We start from the raw sequence: 17,624 nt of genomic DNA, 5'->3' as shown, positions 1-17,624 counted from the left end.
TAGACTACACAGAACTGTCTTCAAGGGAGAGTTCACGAAATCTACACGTGGGTAATGCCTTTCTCTGTGACTGATCAACGGCAGGGCTGTGGGCGTGTGTACAGTCATGTATCATTTCAGCTGCTCCTCCATTACTTTGTGAAAGCGATCAAATCAAACAGCTCAGCAGAACTAGTTCAAAGTTTTATTTATATAAAATTCATTAAGAACATAAAAGATTGAGTTTCTTAAAAAAAAAAATCTGCAGTTATTTACAGCAGTATTGCACAAGTAAAGTGGCAATTACCCTGTCAAAATTCATCAGTGCAAACACAAGTAAGCCAGGGAAACCATGGTACAGATGCTACATATGCTGGGTCCTAGGAACCGAATTAGTGAAGGGTCAGTACAGACAGATCAGTGCTGTTCATGAATGAGTACCTGATGAGCCCTAATACAGTAACCAGTGGTCACAGAACCTGGATCAAACAAAGAGGGCTTCCGAAGTCTGAAATTCCCAAATAAAAGTAGTCAAAGTACTTAGCTGGGAGGTTGAGGAAGCTTCTCACCCACAATGCCTTTCGGAGAACAGGAGTAACCCCAGCTGGTTCAGCGTCACGTGTGGACACATCCCTGCACACACACATGCGTGCAATGGACACACGCAGGCACCAGGCTAACTCAGCAGGGATGACAGAACCACCTCCGCGGAACCACTCGGAAGTCTCTCTAAAGCTTCCACATCTTAACACCCAGTCCAGCGGGGCCCCCAACCTCTCTCGAAGGTGATGGAGAAGCGGCAGGAGGGCATCAACCTGAAGAAGCAGGCTGATCAACTGCAGGGACCAAAAGGTTCAGGGCCCAGGGGCGGTACAATTAGCTCCTGAAGACAGCCAATGTAATTCAGTCCACACCTCACAGCACAGGGAGCCACACAGCATGTGGGGGAAACTCACCTCCTCACCAGTTGCCCACAAGGCGCTGGTGGCATGAGGTGGTCCCGAAGTCGCTCTCTCAGAAGGAGCCTCACATGGCACCTGTGCCTTCATCCTGCCTGGCCCTCGCCCTGAACACCCTCAGGTGGCACCTCCAGAAGGGGCTCGTTTTATTTCTCTGAACACTGAGTTGTCGGGGATAAATTTTCAATGGAAAAAAATCCGTCCCAACTGCCGACAATACGTTTTTTGAAAAAAAAAAAAGATACGGCCTGGAGTTAATATAATTTGCTTCCATGAGAAATTAGCTGTTTTGGAACAAATAGAAAGTCACTGGGTGTTTCCTAGAGTAGAATTTTGTAGCCTGCCAGATTTACAGCCTCTTGTTGGAAGTCTAAACAAAAATTTCATCCTAAAGACAGGTAAGGCCCAAGAATTTAAACTTATTTGACCAGAAATCAAAGCTGGAGGGCCACCCTGGGGAGACCACGCAGCCTGCACAGGGCTGACCAGTCACCACCTCAGAGCGAAAGCCACGAATGGGACAGCGAGGGGTGGGGCCAAGGAGGTCAACACTTTCCCAACATAAGACATTAAATAAGCAGGAAATAAATATACAACATTTCTACAAGTTACAGCATTATGAAACAGTAGGACACATTACACAGGAAAAGAATCTACAATATTTACAATCCTCAATTCTGAAAAAGTTTCGTAAAAACTGATTTTGACTCATTTAGGCTGTACAAAATTTTACAAGAAGAGTAAAGGGAACACAATTGCACAAAGACATTTGGCTCAGTTGATAAGTAAAATATGACTTTCTAATCTAATAAATAGTCAAAATATATACAACATTAAGAAGGGGAAACAGGAGAAGGTTGTATTCTACTGTATACACTTTTTTTTTCTAAGAAGGAATTTTTACCTGGTTTCTCCACAACCGAAAAAAAGTTCCTCATAAACTCTTTTCCAGGCAGGAGTACAGGTAACTTGAAGAATCAGTCATGAAGTTATTTTGTGTAGGTTTATTGCATTTCTGTGATAAATCACAGGACACTTTCTACAAACCTCACGTGACAAGAGGTGGTCAAGGCACAAAACCCGCATTAAGTTTTCAAAAGGGATCTAGTTATTTTTTCTCTACAAAAAAATAAAAGAAATAAACAATAAAAAGGAAAAGGTATACCCCGGCAGGTATACGTTTCAAAGGGAGGCATCTTGATAAACAGAGATATACAGTACAGAGACATCCAGTCATCTTAAATCCTGGTGCAACATCCCGTTGTTTAATACTTCTACAGTCCACAGAGCCTCTCATTTCCTCACGAGCTGCTTCCACGGCCAGCCTGCGGGCCCGGAGGCCGCCAAGCCAGAGGTAAACTTGCGCATGTGGCGAGCACACAGCCCTCCGACCGGGGCTGCGTGCTGTGCTCCCGGGGAGCCGCAGGACTGAAGAAACAGAGTAAAGTGCTCCAGTCAGAGAGACTGGCACAAGAGTATGGAGATCCTGGGCGAGGGCGTGCCCAGAACCAAATACATCTTTGGTGTGTGTGCCCAGCAGGTCCCTGGCTGCCATTCTAACACCACCCCACAACCGTATGGACTTGATGACCCTACCAAGCGGTTCGAGACACCTCAAGGACACAAGCTGAGACTCAACACAGCTTTAAAAATATTCAAGACCCCAAGAAGATATCTGGGGAAAGGAACATTTTAAAAAAAGGAAGACTATTTGGAATCAAATATCTCTACCTAAAGGAAGAAGTGTATTTGCAATATATATATATATATATATATATATATATAATATATTTATAGAAAATTAGGAACATACAAATGAATGGATTTTCCCACTTAATTTAATAATGTGAAAACACTGGTCCTGGATGGGCCCAAAGCAAATACAATAGTTGTTGAAACTGTTGACTCGTTTGAAAAGTCACATATTTCTTTTAAAAAGCCATTGAGGGATCTGAAGTTTCAACAACTGTGAGAGACGGGGTTCACAGGATGCTCTCCGCCTCCCCTCTCACTGCAGCCTGCTCTCTCTCTCTCTCTCTCTCTCTCTCTCTCGGGTCTCCCCGGTTGTTTAACTGCCTCTGAAATGACTGACCAACTCCTGGACTTCCCACGCCCTACAATCCTCACAGGCAGGTGTGGAGAAGATCCCGACAGAAGCGGATGCACGAAGGGTGCCTGATAAAATCCTATTGTCCCAAGAGAAATGGAGAAGGAAAACAGATGTCTGCCAGAAGGCTGAGGGACCATTCCAGACTTGCGCCCACTGGAGTTTTTCTACGGTCCTGCTGAAGGCAGAATTAAGCCTCAGGTGGATTTATAAGAGTCTGAACCAAGCATCAGGCATCAAAGGCCAGATGAAGGCTGAGTTGGATGAAACGCCAGGATGCCCGGGAAACAGCTGTTCAGCTGCAAGTGGCACATCATGATCCAGGACCTTGTGCTCAGAGCGCACCCTGTGACTAAGGGAGAGCCTGAACTGGGAGAAGCCAACAGCACAAAGGGGCATAAGACTTTCTTATTCCTGCTGTTACCTCTTCAGAGCACTTCTAAAAGACAAGCCCGTCAAAAAGAAATGAAAACCAACACCGAGAACTTCCCAGTTAGTAAGCTACCAACAGACACACCGACTGAGCCGAGTACGATGCAGGCAGATACTAACTCTCGTTCTGATCCAACTGCATTTTATCGCGAAAACGCACTGGACCAACTTGTGCATCAGCATCCGGACAGACCAGAGGACCATCACAAGGAACGTAAGGAAAAACAGACACAGAAAGTCTGCAATTTTGCCACAGATGCAATTGAATTAAGGAGGTAAGTAACTATTTACACAACGGGAGTGGCACACCAATGCAGGATGAACTCCCTTCATCAGTTCACTTTATAAGAACTTTTTTTGGTATTAATAATGATAAAATAAAAGAGATGACGGTAGGGAAGGGAGGGGCCACATCGTACGTCTCCCATTTAAAAATTCTGTACAGTAATCTCTAAAAATAAACTAAGGCAGCTTTATAAATTAGCTGGCTCAGTTTCCACTGCAGAGTTTACATAATCTCTGAGAATAAGCAATAGGTTCTTAAATTTTTAGTACAAAAATCATTCACAAGCTGTTTAAAAAGTTTCCATTTCCTTTTTGAAAAACCTGTTCTTATTAAAGAAGGTGGAAAAAAAACCACACTGCATGTAAACACCATTCTTGCATAAAATCCTGCTCCGAAGAACCATGATTTGTACAATTTTTTTTTTTTTTTTTAAAAAGAATCCTCCCTCATTTACATTCACAACAAACTTCCATCAGAAATTCTGCCACGTGGCAAGGAACAGAAAGGTGGAGTCCACACGCAGCTCGGCGTCTTCGGGGGCGTGTCACCCGGCCCCTCTGCACGCCCTCTCCAGAAAAGACCGCAGGCCGCATGGCAAGGGCACCGACAGACTGTGCTGCTGGGGCTTGTCGGTTTCAACAAGCGAAATGTCTGCACGCATCTCGGCTCTACATGGAGCCTGTCGTCACTGCAGTCTCCGTACCAGGCGGATGATGTAACGTAACAGTCGCAAGATGATCATTTGGGGGTGGGCTTCAGCTGCTTGGTGATGATTCAAAACGACCTGAAACAACACAGGAAGAAAGCTTCTTAGTTTCTCAGCCCTAATTTTTTAGGGGGTATAGGGCGGTGAGGGATGCCCTTATTTTAGTGAACACCAATCTCATCTTGACAGCTACGGAAGGCCTCTCTTAAAGAGCACTGTGTCATTGAAGCACCAATTTTTCCCTGAGACCGGGAAGGGAAGTTCTTTCCATTTCCCCTGCAAAGAAAGATGTCACTACAGAAAGAGCAAGCATGCCAAATGATTTCCCTCTTCTTAAAACAAAAATAAAGCAACGAAAGAATGTTTGGAAAATTCAAAGAGCATCCCTGAATCTCAGTTTGCCCCTCTAAAAACCACATATTCATTTACAGGTGATGTCACCATGGCCAGAACTGCCTTGATCAAGAAACGCATCAACCACTGGAAAACAAATATCCAATTGCCTCGGTGCAGGTGCTGGAGAAAAGCCATCCCAAGTCACCGGAGTTGGCGTCCCGTGGGAAGAGGTGGGGTAGAAGGGACAGAAGAGACGAACAAATGAACTGGGTAAATGTGAAGTAACTATCCTACTACCCAGGTTATTGACATTCAAATATGTTTCAGACTCCCCCAAGGATGAATTTCTGGTAGCCATAATTTACTTGAGAAACCAGTGATTTGGGGTAATTTGCGCTACGAAGCTAAAGAAAGAGGAGCACTGATGCGCCACTGCACCTCTGGCTGTCGGCAGGTGGCTCCGCTGGATACAGCTGTCGCCTCAGTGCCGTGTGCACAGTCAGGCACAGGCAGAGTCAACCCCCACCCCCCGCCCCCTGGCGTGGGGAGCACAGAGCGATTCAAAACAAAGGAGGCCTCTTCACCAGTGGCCACCCCATGTCATGACGAGCTGAGCAACTGTTCAAAGGAAACTGCTAGGTTCTTTAAAGGTCTCAGAGGTGCTCAGGGGTGCCCAGCCTCGAGTTCCAATCCATCTTGGAGGCGAGTAAGTGCAGGGTGTGAATTCAGAGCAGCCAAAGGTGGGAAGAGAGCACAACTGCCTCCACACCAGGGGCTACAGGCCGTTCCAGGGTGCGGGTCTGGAACGGAACCTTGGCCATTCCCTTCATGAGCACCCACACCTGACACTGGCTCCCTGCTCTGTCTGGAGCGCTCCACAAACCCACTTCTTGTGGTGGGGGAGGCTTCCCACGCGCCGCCATGGGACCCCTGGCCACGAGTCAGGCCGAGAACAGTGTCCCCTCTCAGATCCAAACATGCCCCCAGTCGCCAGCTGCGAGGGGTGCTCCCTGCCCGAGACTGTTTACATGAGCTCTCCAGCGCTCGTCGGACTGAACGGGATGGTGATAAGGCCCCGGCATTTCCCTTTCTCCTTCCATAACCAGACTGGAGGAAATCGGCCTTCTGTAAGCGATTCCTGCAGAGGCCCTCCGAAACCACAGGCTGCGATTTTTATCTGTTTTACACACAAGATTGCTTTGTTTTGATTTAACTTTCAAAATTACTTTGCTTTGTGAGAATAATTTAGAGGAAGGTTAATTTTAGTTTAGACTTATGTTAATAGGTTGAAAGAGGCTTATTCAAAATAAAACCACGGCTTACTAAAATGAAGAAAAGTGTATGCAAGGCTGGGCTAAGCGATCAGCTCAACGTGAGACGACTCATGCCAGCTAGGTGTCAATGCCAGCCTCAATGTGACCAGAGAACAGGGTCAAAATGACACCAACGAGGGGACTGGGTCATATCAGGGACAGAACCCAACTTCTTACACTTAGCTAACTTCATATTCCAGAACTGACAGCGTCTGAGAGGAGAAATCTCCCACTTATCCTTTGAGGACAGCGTGGATAACAGTGGCTGTGACTGTGAATAAGTAAAAGTTGAATCACGAGAGATGTCTTCTCAAGTCTTCCGGAGTTCTGCTTTCATCTCAAATGTAAAGGATACAGAGGTATTCAAAGAAAGCTGCGGAGGGGAAGGGAGGGCGAAGGCAGGAGATTTTGGCAAGAGGACCACCCAACCCCTGACAAATGAGAAGATGCCGCAACATCTCAGCGAGCGGGGACACCGGGATGCCTGCCCTCTCAGACAGCCACGTGACACTTGGCACATGCTTTGAAGCCGGCCAACAATTGCTTTTGGACAACATTCAACAGAGGAAGCCATTACCACTGATTCCAAGAGCCGTGCCAGCCCAGAAAACCCTTGACAGCTGGCACATACGGCTGAAGCTGCTCCTGGCTCAGAGCGCACAGCCCCTATCTCAGACACAGGTGGAGGACGCGCAACTCCTGCTTCCGCCAGACTCCCAGCCCTCTAACACCTGCAGCCACACAACCCGCTCGCTTATGGGAGTCATGGAGCACACAGGATGGCCCCGAGACGCTAAAAGTGGGGCAGGTGGCACGGGAGCCTCGGCCAGCTGACGATGCCCAACCAGGCCCCAGCCAGCAGCACCCTGCAGCCATGTGGGCCCGGCCAGCATGAGATGTTGGGCTTCTGGCCTCCAGGGCTGTGAAGAATACATTTCTGTTGTTGAAGTCCTCCTGCGTGGGGCAGCTTGTGATGCAGCCCCAGCAACTAATCTACCCTCTCATGCCTAACTATCATTCTTGGTCCTTCGTCCTTTCAGTGAAAAGCAACACTTCTTAGATCAGAGTTGCGGCAATGCTGTTTTAGTCTAAGTCATAGAAATACTTTAGAAAGAGATATTACCATGACTCATTTGAGCGAAGATGATTACTAAAAGACCTAAATCTGCTAAGTAAAAACAACGTACGCATTACAGTTACCTCTTTTGCTCACACACACACACACTCACAGGTGCCTGAGTGTAGGACTCCATCCTGTTGGGTATTTTCATCTGCATGGTCAGGATCAGGAACTGCATTATTTGGGGTAACTGACTTTCACGCCATCCCATGTGTCCAGAAGATGACTCCTTTGACTCTCAGCTTTGCGCCTCCCTCCAGGAAATAACTAACAGCTCAGGCTCGTCTCAGGGAGAGGGGCTCCCGCACCCCTGCACCTGCCCGCCCACAGGGGCGCCGACTTCGAAGCATGTGTCCTCATCCACCAGGTCTCACGGGCACTGAGTGCGGAGCAGCAATGCAGAGCCCATCCGAAGGTGGGTGTGGGCACTGCCATCAGTGAGGACAGCCCATCAGACAGCACTCCAATGGGACCAGGAGGGAAGCACGCACAGATGCCCACCTCACAGATGGAAAAATACTCCACACTCCAGCGCAATCCTGGGCCTACATCAAAACAGAGTCAAGATGGGAGGGTCCTTCCCATTGAAAGAGAAACATGACAGCACCTCCTTCTGTGGAGCTTACACTTGGTAAGGGACAGGGCAATACAAATAAACACGATCATATGGCAAAGGCAATACAGGGGTAAACAAAAGGACAGAGACAGAAGCATCTGCCAGAGAAGCAGGTCGGGGGCCGGGAGAGCCGGGGCAGGGAGCACAGAGCTAACCCCTGAGCCACGTCCCCAGAGAGGAAGAGTTCCTTGGAGGGAGAAAGAAGGACATCCCAGGAAGAGAGACAATGTGGGTGAGGCAGGAGGCTCAACGGGCACGCACTGGGGAAGGAGCAGGCAGATCAGTAAAAACAGGAGTTAGATGGTGCCTAAGTATTTAATTTCTCATAATAAACCAGAACGAAAAACGATGCCAAATTCCAGGATCATTCTCTCCAAGAACAGTCCCTGAAAAGTGGGAGGATGGGGGAGTCAAGTTCTCCACGTTTCCTGCGGATAGACTTAGGCCCTTTTCTTTGAAGATATGAAGGATGTCCCTGGAGACAGTGTGGAGAGCATCCGGCAGGGAGCGCCTCCAGCATTCCGTCCCTGGAGCCCACTCAACAGGGGCCCACCTGGGCCGCAATGTGGCGGGGGGGTGCCTGGGGATGCCCAGGAGCACTGTCCAGGCTGACCTGCAGCCAGGAAGACTGTGTGCAGTGGGGATGGGGCGCTGTAAGCCACTGCAGCCCAGCGACACCGGGCATGGGGATGGAGCTGTGGGCCAGGCCACCCGCCTCTGCAGCAGCCAAGACGAAGGAGGGTGGGTGGACACAGCACTAGCCGCCACCGAGGCCTCGGCACCAGGCGGACCATCTTCAAGTTACATCCCAAGTAACATGTCCCAAATTACACTGGGACAATCAATCAAGTATAGGGAATTTAATTACATTTTAATGCCAAAATCATCACAGAAAAACATGCTCTCTTGCCCAATCTAGGGAAGCAGGTGTGTGGGAAACAAAAGAGGCCTTGACCCCAGAGTGCCCTGGGGAACTGGTCAGGCTGACCACCACGCACCTGCCCAGGCCAGCTTTAGATCTGGCTTCACTCTCCCGCAGAGACACGGGCCAGCTCAGAAACGCTGCCCAAGACACCCTAGGCCTTCAGACTTTGTGCGCCCTAGCCTGGGGACGAGAAGAACCACCCACTGCGACCCACTGGCACATTTTTGCAGTCTTCACAACAACCCATGCAGCTCTCCCCTCTGTGTCCCAGCTGAGGTCACAGACCAAGCGTGTAGACCGAGAACTGAGCACCACCAGTGATCCGAACGACTCAGCCCAGACCTCAGCACAGCACAGAGCACAAGGCCAGCGACCCGTGCGCCAGGGGCAGGGCCAAACCCCACAGGGCCAAATGACTCAGTAAGTACAAGACACACCTACACTCAGCATTACTCGAGGGGGTTCACCCTAAAGACACGCAGACGTTATAGTGCAATAAAAACAAAAGCTGAGAGAGATCAGAAACGACATCAAGCCAGAGACTTATCCTGGGGACCAGGGCAGAGATTTGCTGCAAGAGAGCTGCAGTGTAGCCAAGCTTCCCAGCAGTCAAAGTAACAAGGGGAACATGACACCATCTTCATCATCATATCAAAGAGAACTCAATACCAAATTCTGGGAGACAAACCCAACAGCAAGGTATACCTACAGAACTCTGAGACTCAGAGCAATTTTTTCCTTGATCAGAACTCCTTTCTTACAGAATTTCAACACTGAATGCCTGAGATGTCCTGAACTTTTTTTTTTTTTTTTGAGGAAGATTAGCCCTGAGCTAACTACTGCCAGTCCTCCTCTTTTTGCTGAGGAAGCCTGGCTCTGAGCTAACATCCGTGCCCATCTTCCTCTAGTTTATACGTGGGACGCCTACCACAGCATGGCTACCAAGCAGTGCCATGTCCGCACCCGGGATCCGAACCAGCGAACCCCAGGCCGCCCAGAAGCGGAACGTGCGAACTTAACCGCTGCGCCACCGGGCAGGCCCCCTGAACTTTTTTTTCTGGTAAGAGATCTATCTTTAAGTGGGAAACGTTAAAGGGGACTGAATTCTAGACTGCGAGACCAGGAAGAACCCTGACAACAAGGGAACCTCTGCTCCTGTTCCGGCAAGTGTGTCCCGATGGGGGGTCTTCCCCCAGGGGCTGTCACAGCATCTACTGGGACAGTGCTGACTGTTGCCATAATCAAAGGTGACAGACAGGGTGGGGCAGGGGATGGAGAGTGGCCCCCGTGATTCCAGTGAAGACCCCCTCTACCCATTCACAACCCATCAATCTAAACAGTGTGTGAAATGACAAATGAGTGAGACAAAGGTCAGATAAAAAGGGCCCGTGATGAGCACAACGTGGAGACCTCTATGAAGATCTGGTCTCTCTCCACGAGGGTTCGTCATCCACCACCGTTCTCAGGTGTGAGACTCACGCTGCTGGGGCTGCGGTGCGGCCCAAAGACCAAGTTCACTTTCTATTTATCACCAGGGCAACACGGGCATTTGCATAGCTTGTGCCTAACACGCTTTGATGTCAACACAGCTGTGGAGAGGGCACCAGGGGAGCCCCTCCACCGGATGTGGTGCTCCCACACAAAAACCAGGAGCCAAGCTACCCGAGCCCAGGCTGACCGGCCACGATGATGACGTGTTCAAAGGTCACGGAAAAACTACGTTTGCACGAATCCAACTTGCCTCCTATTTTTGATGCATCCTTTCAAAGAAACTGTAACCATTACGGCTTTTCATAGGACAAATAACCACTTTTCCAGTCGGACACACCTCTTCCTGGTGGATCTCTAACTCGCTGGGCCCCAGAGCCCACAGTGGCTGAAGTGAAGAGCCCTGTGAGTGTCGCTGCACTACGGCCAACCCCAGAGGAGCCAGGGATGGTTCCGACACCTCCTATGTGAGGCACCATAAGATGAAAAAGCAGATTCAGAGCAAGAACACACTGTTCCGAAATGCCCCAGCTTCAGAAAAATGCTAATGAGACGTAAGGCACTTTAACCACAACTCAGACCTTCTGCTTCGGTTCAGCTGGGAGAAGTCTAGCGAAGGATGATGCGAGAGGCTTATTATTTTCCTACGTCTGCAGAAGGGCCAAGCCTCGCCTTGTGTGCATCTTCATTTCCTCCTCAAGAGATTAAAAAAACCCCGCTCAGACCTCTCTGAAGTCCCCTTCAGGCACCTGCATCTCCAAATGGTTACGTGCTAATGGCCTACGGTCCCAGCACGGCAAGGCAGCCGTGCAGGTGGACCCACCTGCCACAGACGGGTGCAGCACTCACAGACAGTGTGAACAAACACAGCCACAGCCAGCTCGATGTCCACCCAGCCATTTAAACACACACCAGTGCCTCAATGTCAGCCCACATTTGCGTACAGCCAGACAGACACTGCAGGCGTCAGCAGGGTCAAAGGCACGACCTGCTGTTTAACAAGCAGAGCCCTTAAAAGATAGAGAGGGGAACAAAGTTACTGGCATCTTTCTCTCTCAATTTTGAAGACCAATTGGAAATGCTTCAATTATAGTTCAAGGTGAGAGAAAAGAGAACGATGGTGACAAGGGATGTCAGCATTTCCTAGCTCCATCTATCAATGTTTTAATCTTCACAACACCCCTAAGAGAGAGACCGAAAATGGGGCTCCTGAAGCTTAAGGGATGGAGGCAGGGTTTGAGGTCTGACCCCCAAAGTCCCTGCATTTGTCCACAAGCTGTGTTTTCCTACAAGATCACACTCATCCTCAACAAGCCATGGAAAGCCCTCATTCAGGAAGCCTGCCGTCCACAGTCGCCGTCTCCAGCGAGATAATCAGAACCACATGCTCTCTCGAAGGTCTCAAGGAAAGACAAAGAGCCGACGTCATAAAAAGGTGCCGACTCTTCCATCACAGGGGCTCCAGCGTCTCCATCAGGGGTGTCACTGCCGCGCCATCTTGTCATTGTTCTCGTGGGATGGAAACGGTGTGGCCTGAGACGGGTGTGGAAGGCTCAAAACCAAAACACCCAACTGCCCCGTCCACCTCCAGAGGATACACTCACCTCACCTGAAAACGGAATCCCCAGTAAATGGCAGGCACCAATTGGTTCCCCTACTCACAGCTGTTTTTGCTATCAAAACTGTCACTCTACAAACACACACGAGTCAAGTGTGGGGCAGCTCACCGTTTCATGAGATGGGTCTCATTTTAAGTGAATATCTGCTATGCAGATTTTTCATTATTCTTTTCTCAGACAGTAACAGAAAGCAGCTTATTTTATTAAACTCCAACATTCAGTTAATGAAGGCCTCAAAAGAATGCTATCTGAGAATACCCTCTCTGGGTCTATGTTCAGTTTATGCTATTACCAAACAAGCTGTAATTTGGACCTCTCCCTTGCACATTATCTACAGAAGAATATCATTTATAAAAGCAAGAGTCAGACGGCACAGGGAATTCCCTCATTATGAAAGACAACACACAAAGATCTCAAGTTAATATATCGTATATGAAAGTGCTAATGTGTTGACACTTCAATTCAACTTTCGTTCCCATCAAAACCAGTCTGCGAGCCAGCTCTCTTCTCCCCTCTGGCTGGCTGGATGCTACGTTGTGGTCCACATGTGGTTCAGTCAATTCATGCCTGCACACGCCTGGGACAGCAAGTAGGCAGTGTGAACAAAAGATACATTGTGTCTTGTGATCCAACACCCACTTCTTGGCCCATCTAGTGAGCCTGTCCTAGCTTCATGTGCTGCTGTCCACGGCAGGCCAGCCCCAGGACATCGCCTGAGTCTCTGCTAACCACGAGCAGTCTACCTGCACACAGAGTGACTGAGGCTGGACAACCCGACTGCAAGGCAGGGAGGAGGCCACAGAAGCTACATGATCCCAGCCTGATCCTGGGGAGGGGACAGTGGTTAGAGGACGGGTCTAATTACCCCGAGAGCATGCAGTTTTAAGCTCCAAAGGGTCTGGCACACCCTTCACACCCTTGGACTGCACCCTCAGCCCACGGCCAAGCATCCCATCCAAGGAGATGCCATCCCTGGAGACCTGGTGTGAGCCCCCAGCAACCCACCTGCAGAGGACCACGGCCTACGCTTGCTGATACTCCCTTGGAGCAGACAAACCTGGGGACACAAAATTTCTCAGTGGTGAAAGAAACCAGCAGAGGCTATGAAAGAATAAAAGGAAACCTGGTGTCTGTGCCCAGCCATGAGGAAGAGGGGGTTTCCAGGTGCAGGCTGCTCAAACAGACAACACGGCACCCCCGTCCCCTTGCAAGCTACCCATCCTCTTCATCAAGCCCCAAAGAGAGATCTAGCTGCTCTGAGAAATGTTCTTGCCTACAGGCTACTGACATCCCCGTGGTCCCAGAGTCCACCGACAGCCCTCATCCTCTCCCCCGGGAGTCTCAGGGCTGGACACGGGCCCTCTAATCGTCGGGACACGGTGTGCACGCAGGTCACTCAGCAACAAGTCCAAGAGCTCCACCACCTCTGCGGCCCCTGGACATTTGTCCTGCAACACACTCTACATGTGCCTGCACTGCGGAGGCCCTTCAACGCTCAATGATGTGGTGAAAACGCACCAAAGGGCTGCCACCGGCCAAGTCTGGGACAAGGTGAGCATCAAAGTACGGAGAGTAATGCCTAACAACCCACTGAATTAAACAGGGGCCCGTGAACTTAAGTCGACCAATGAAATGAACAGACAGAGGAGAAAGGAAGCTCTTCCCCCGTTACACGCGCCTTCCTTCCAGTACAAACGGAAAAGTGCTGACTTAGTGGGGAGGACACCACCTTTGACCAGAGTCCCAGGAATGGGACAAATCGACACCCTGTGCCTCCCAATGAGACACTGAGGAGGACACAACGTCACACCACTAGGACAACTGGTGAAGTCTGAGTAAGGTCCACCGATGACAACAGCGCCAGAATATTGTTACTTTCCTCATTCGGATAATTACACAGTGGTTCCGTATGAGAATACTCTGACTCCTGCGAAATGCCCACTGGCGGCTTTAAGAGTAATGGAGTATCAAGCCCACAATTGATTCTCAAATAGCTTAGAAAATAATCCGTACACGGGGTAAGGAGGGAGACCGTTAAAGCACATATGGCAAAATGTCCACAGGACGGAACGTGGGGGCAGATGGAAGAGGGTTCTCTGTACCGTTCTTGTGACTTTTGCGTAAGTTTGACATTACTTCAAAACAAAAGTTACAAAAATCCACGGAGACCTGGAGCAGTAAAACTCCTATCAGACAGAGGGGAGGGGTCAGGTGGCCCTGGCGGGGCTACCGGGGGAAGGACACCGAGTCACAGGAGAGAAAAGGAACATGCACCGGGACTCTGTGCTCACCTGTGCCTCTCTCACCTCCTCCTTCAAGGATTCAGACTCCAGAGCTCCGTGCCATACGCTTCCCCACTGCCCTGAAGTGGGCTGAACACATGACAACTACACGACAACCTCCTCTATTGCTCTAACTGAAAAAACGGGAAAATATCCTGTCAGGCTTCACAAGGCTCATGGCAAGAAAAGACCAACACTTTAGAAAAGGTACTGTAATGGTGTTAAGCAAATAAAGACAGTAAATATTTAAAACGCTAAAATCTGTCATAAAGCAGCCCTCGCCAGGAGCGAACAACGCCCCCAGTGAAGACAGCACGTAGTCTGAATGCATCACTTTCCCAAAATGGCCTCCCGCTTCCTCTGCAGATTTCGACCCCCAACACTCAACAACGGACCGCCAGTGTGACCGCAGACAACGGACTGTTTTTATCTATCAACTATTAAGACAGGCATCTGTGGCTTCAGGGGTCACTGTGTCACCATCCCAAGTTTCAGAGTCTGATGTGCCAAACTGGCTATTTATAAAATTTGGAGAATATATTTGCCTTTGTTTAAAAAAAAATCAGGTTATAACCTACAGTCCCTACTCCTCCCCACCGATTTATCAGCCCACTTAGAAGGCTGGAGTCCTTTAAATTATCAGCAACTGCATTTTTGGATTGGTTCATTTTTTCCAGACAGACAAGATAAAGTTCACAATGACAAAGTATTGCAAAATACTGCAATGAGACTAACTTACATTCATTTACCAAAAGCACTGAGAAGAGGTTACCTCTCATTTGAAAAAAACAGATATAAGCATCTTAATCATTAAACTGTGAAACAGCATTGGGAGGAGAGGGGCAGGAAGGATCCGAACTGTTCAGTGCTGTTCCCTCACCGTCAACGGAGGGGCAAGGTAATGCAAACAACCCAATGGTCCATGTCTCATTTGCACATGAAACTAAACTGCTCACCACCTCGACAGTCTAGGTGAGGCTGTGCTCCAACCCCCAGGCCACCCTTACCCTGTGGCTTGTCGCTGACCACACAAGGCCACCACAGAGGAGCATTAACCAGACCCATCTGGGCAGGATCAGGGAAAAGCTTTGTGGAGTCATTGATCCTTTGTCTAAGTTTAAAGACAAACTTTGACAAAACATCCTTAAACACATCCAGCTCTGTGGCCAAATCTGATCCAGTCCCTGAGAACAGGGCTGTGCTGACTTATCTCGGTGTCCAGGGCTTCCGGACCCTGAGGGCACCAGGGCCCAACTGCCTCATCTCTCTCGGGGAGCACCACCCAAGTCAGATCTGGCCCCAAGGACATCTAACAAACACCCTTCAAGCCCGGGGAAGGAGGCAGGCCCAGCACGCTGGTCAATTCACTGCCCAGGTTCACCCTGAGAGGCTGCCAAGCCCATCAGAAGCATCTTTTCCTGCTGGATTATGGACACAATCCCAGAATCAGGACTCAGATGTATTCAGCCTACACTCTTGGAGGGAGCCGGGTCCCCGCAACCTCAGCATGAGGATCAACATCCTGAATATACTGGGGCCCTGTTTCTGATCAGTCTCTCCTAGTCCAGCAGGAGAGCCAAGTCCAGTCACACACAGTAACCCCAAAATCCTTTCAGAGAAACCAAGGCAGAGGAACTGGGGGCGGGGGGACAGTAACTCCAGTGGCAAATTACAAAACACCAACTCTGCAAAGACATTCCTCATTTCAGATCTAGGTGAGAAGGAAGTGATGTTCTGTGAACTGGCCCATGTCAGGTGTAGAATGCCAGGCATTGTGCCAGCTAAAGACAGTATCATAAGAAATTCCCAGGCCATTCAGCAATGTGACATTTCCCATTCAATGAGAGTTACTCTACAGCACATTTCCCATCACACACACTCATACACACACTCCACAGAAGGTATGAAGAGGATCTGATGTGAGTTTCCTGAAAGTCCTTAGCCCCCTTATGGAGATTATATACCAAAGAAATGAAAGCACCCCTTGTAATGGGAAAATGTCTCCATGTGTGTTTAAAAAAAGCTTGAAAGGCATTGAATATAGACAGGAAAGCAAGAATGATTGAAAGCAATTAACAGGTAACATCCATTTACTTAGCAACAGCTAGGAAAAAAGAGACTAACATTAAAACAGAATACAAGTACTAGGGTCTAAGCATGACCTCTCTCCAGAAGAAAAAAAAAAAAGATTTAAAAGAAAATCTGTAAGAGGAATTTATATGTATCAATAATGTTCAGAAAAGCCAGAAGTGACACAATTAGAAAGAATGATATTAACAATTATTTCCTACAAAATAAGATTTAAGTGTCTTCCTTTTGGACATATCAACAGAAATACCTTCATGCACAGTTGTTTGAAAAAATGTGAACAAGTCAAAGCTACATTATATCACAGATTTGCTAGTGTACCCCTTACAGGAAGTCGTCACACACACTCACGACAGCTGTGACTCCCAGAGTTAAAGGCTACACGTTTTCAAATGTCTGCCACCGGGGAAAAAGGTGCCCAAATGGTAACATATATAGCCACCGGGAAAACAGGCAGACAAAAACACACTGTTGTCTACAAAAAAACCTACAGAGCACAATTAAAAAAAAAAACAAAAACCAATAGCACAACCTCAAAATTTAAGTGGCAGTCAACCTAGAGTGCAAGTTTTTACATTCTAAATTACAGGCTATTTTATTAATAAAATAGGAGTGGCCTCCTAACACACTTCAATCAAGGAGGGTCCAAGGACAGCAATGGCGGCTGAGTCAACGGCTCTCTTGCTCTCAGGTCACCAGCATATCGCAGGGGAGTGAATGCTGGCATCGTTCCCTTCAGTAGAGTGAAGAGGGAAATTTAAAAATTTCTTTAACTTTGACCCAAACTGCTTAAAGGAGTGCAGAGACACCCTATATGGGTTGAAAACTATGTTAATGTTTATGTGGGAGTATTTCGAAGCATATAAATTAGCCCTCTTTTAGCATGGAGGTTTTAAGGTTAGTGCCCATGAAATCCCTTTGGCGCCCCGTACTGTATTCTATTTAATCACCATCACTTAAGTTCAGCCATAAAACAAGCGGAAAAGGGGAAAGGAGAAACAACGGCAGGTCACACACAGGTAACACCTCTCATTTCCAGCATAAGCACAGAGTTATTACTAGTCACTGTTTTTTTTTTAATATGTTGTTGGGGGGAGGGTATGGGAAGAAAAAGAATTAAGGAAAAGAGCATTACCCTCCGTGGGTAAGAGGCATTAAATTCGTCTCCAATTCTCCGCAGCTCTTGAGCGATCCATACCTCCGGGCGCATGTCTGCAGGGACCGCCTGCGACTGCCTCATGGAAGCTGCAGCGGGACAAACAGAACAAAAATCACGTTGTTTTCCATGGATCTTGCAGAAAGTTCCAAAACTAAGTTTCTAGAAGCCCATCTCACACTTAATTACACATTTTCATTTCAAGAAGGCAA

The 17,624-nt window shown here is 48.5% G+C and overlaps 1 protein-coding gene across 8 annotated transcripts in view; it reads right to left on the bottom strand.

The window, feature by feature from the left end:
* Positions 1-170: 170 nt before the first annotated feature.
* The window catches only part of BCL2L11 (BCL2 like 11), a 43,645-nt gene continuing 26,191 nt past the window's right edge, over positions 171-17,624 (bottom strand). For 7 of the 8 annotated variants that reach the window (XM_046662301.1, XM_046662304.1, XM_046662306.1 and 4 more), the window contains 2 exons: positions 17,392-17,501; positions 171-4,547 (listed from right to left, as the gene is read on the bottom strand). In XM_046662301.1, the coding sequence (XP_046518257.1) occupies positions 4,449-4,547; positions 17,392-17,501 (209 nt within the window). In that variant the 3' untranslated portion in view covers positions 171-4,448. The remainder of the gene's footprint in view (positions 4,548-17,391; positions 17,502-17,624) is intronic. The other variant, XM_046662300.1, reaches the window with a different exon arrangement.

The sequence above is a fragment of the Equus quagga genome, chromosome 5 (genome assembly GCF_021613505.1).
Source record: "Equus quagga isolate Etosha38 chromosome 5, UCLA_HA_Equagga_1.0, whole genome shotgun sequence".
Classification (NCBI taxonomy): domain Eukaryota; kingdom Metazoa; phylum Chordata; class Mammalia; order Perissodactyla; family Equidae; genus Equus; species Equus quagga.
This window is presented reverse-complemented; position numbering and strand designations above follow the sequence as displayed.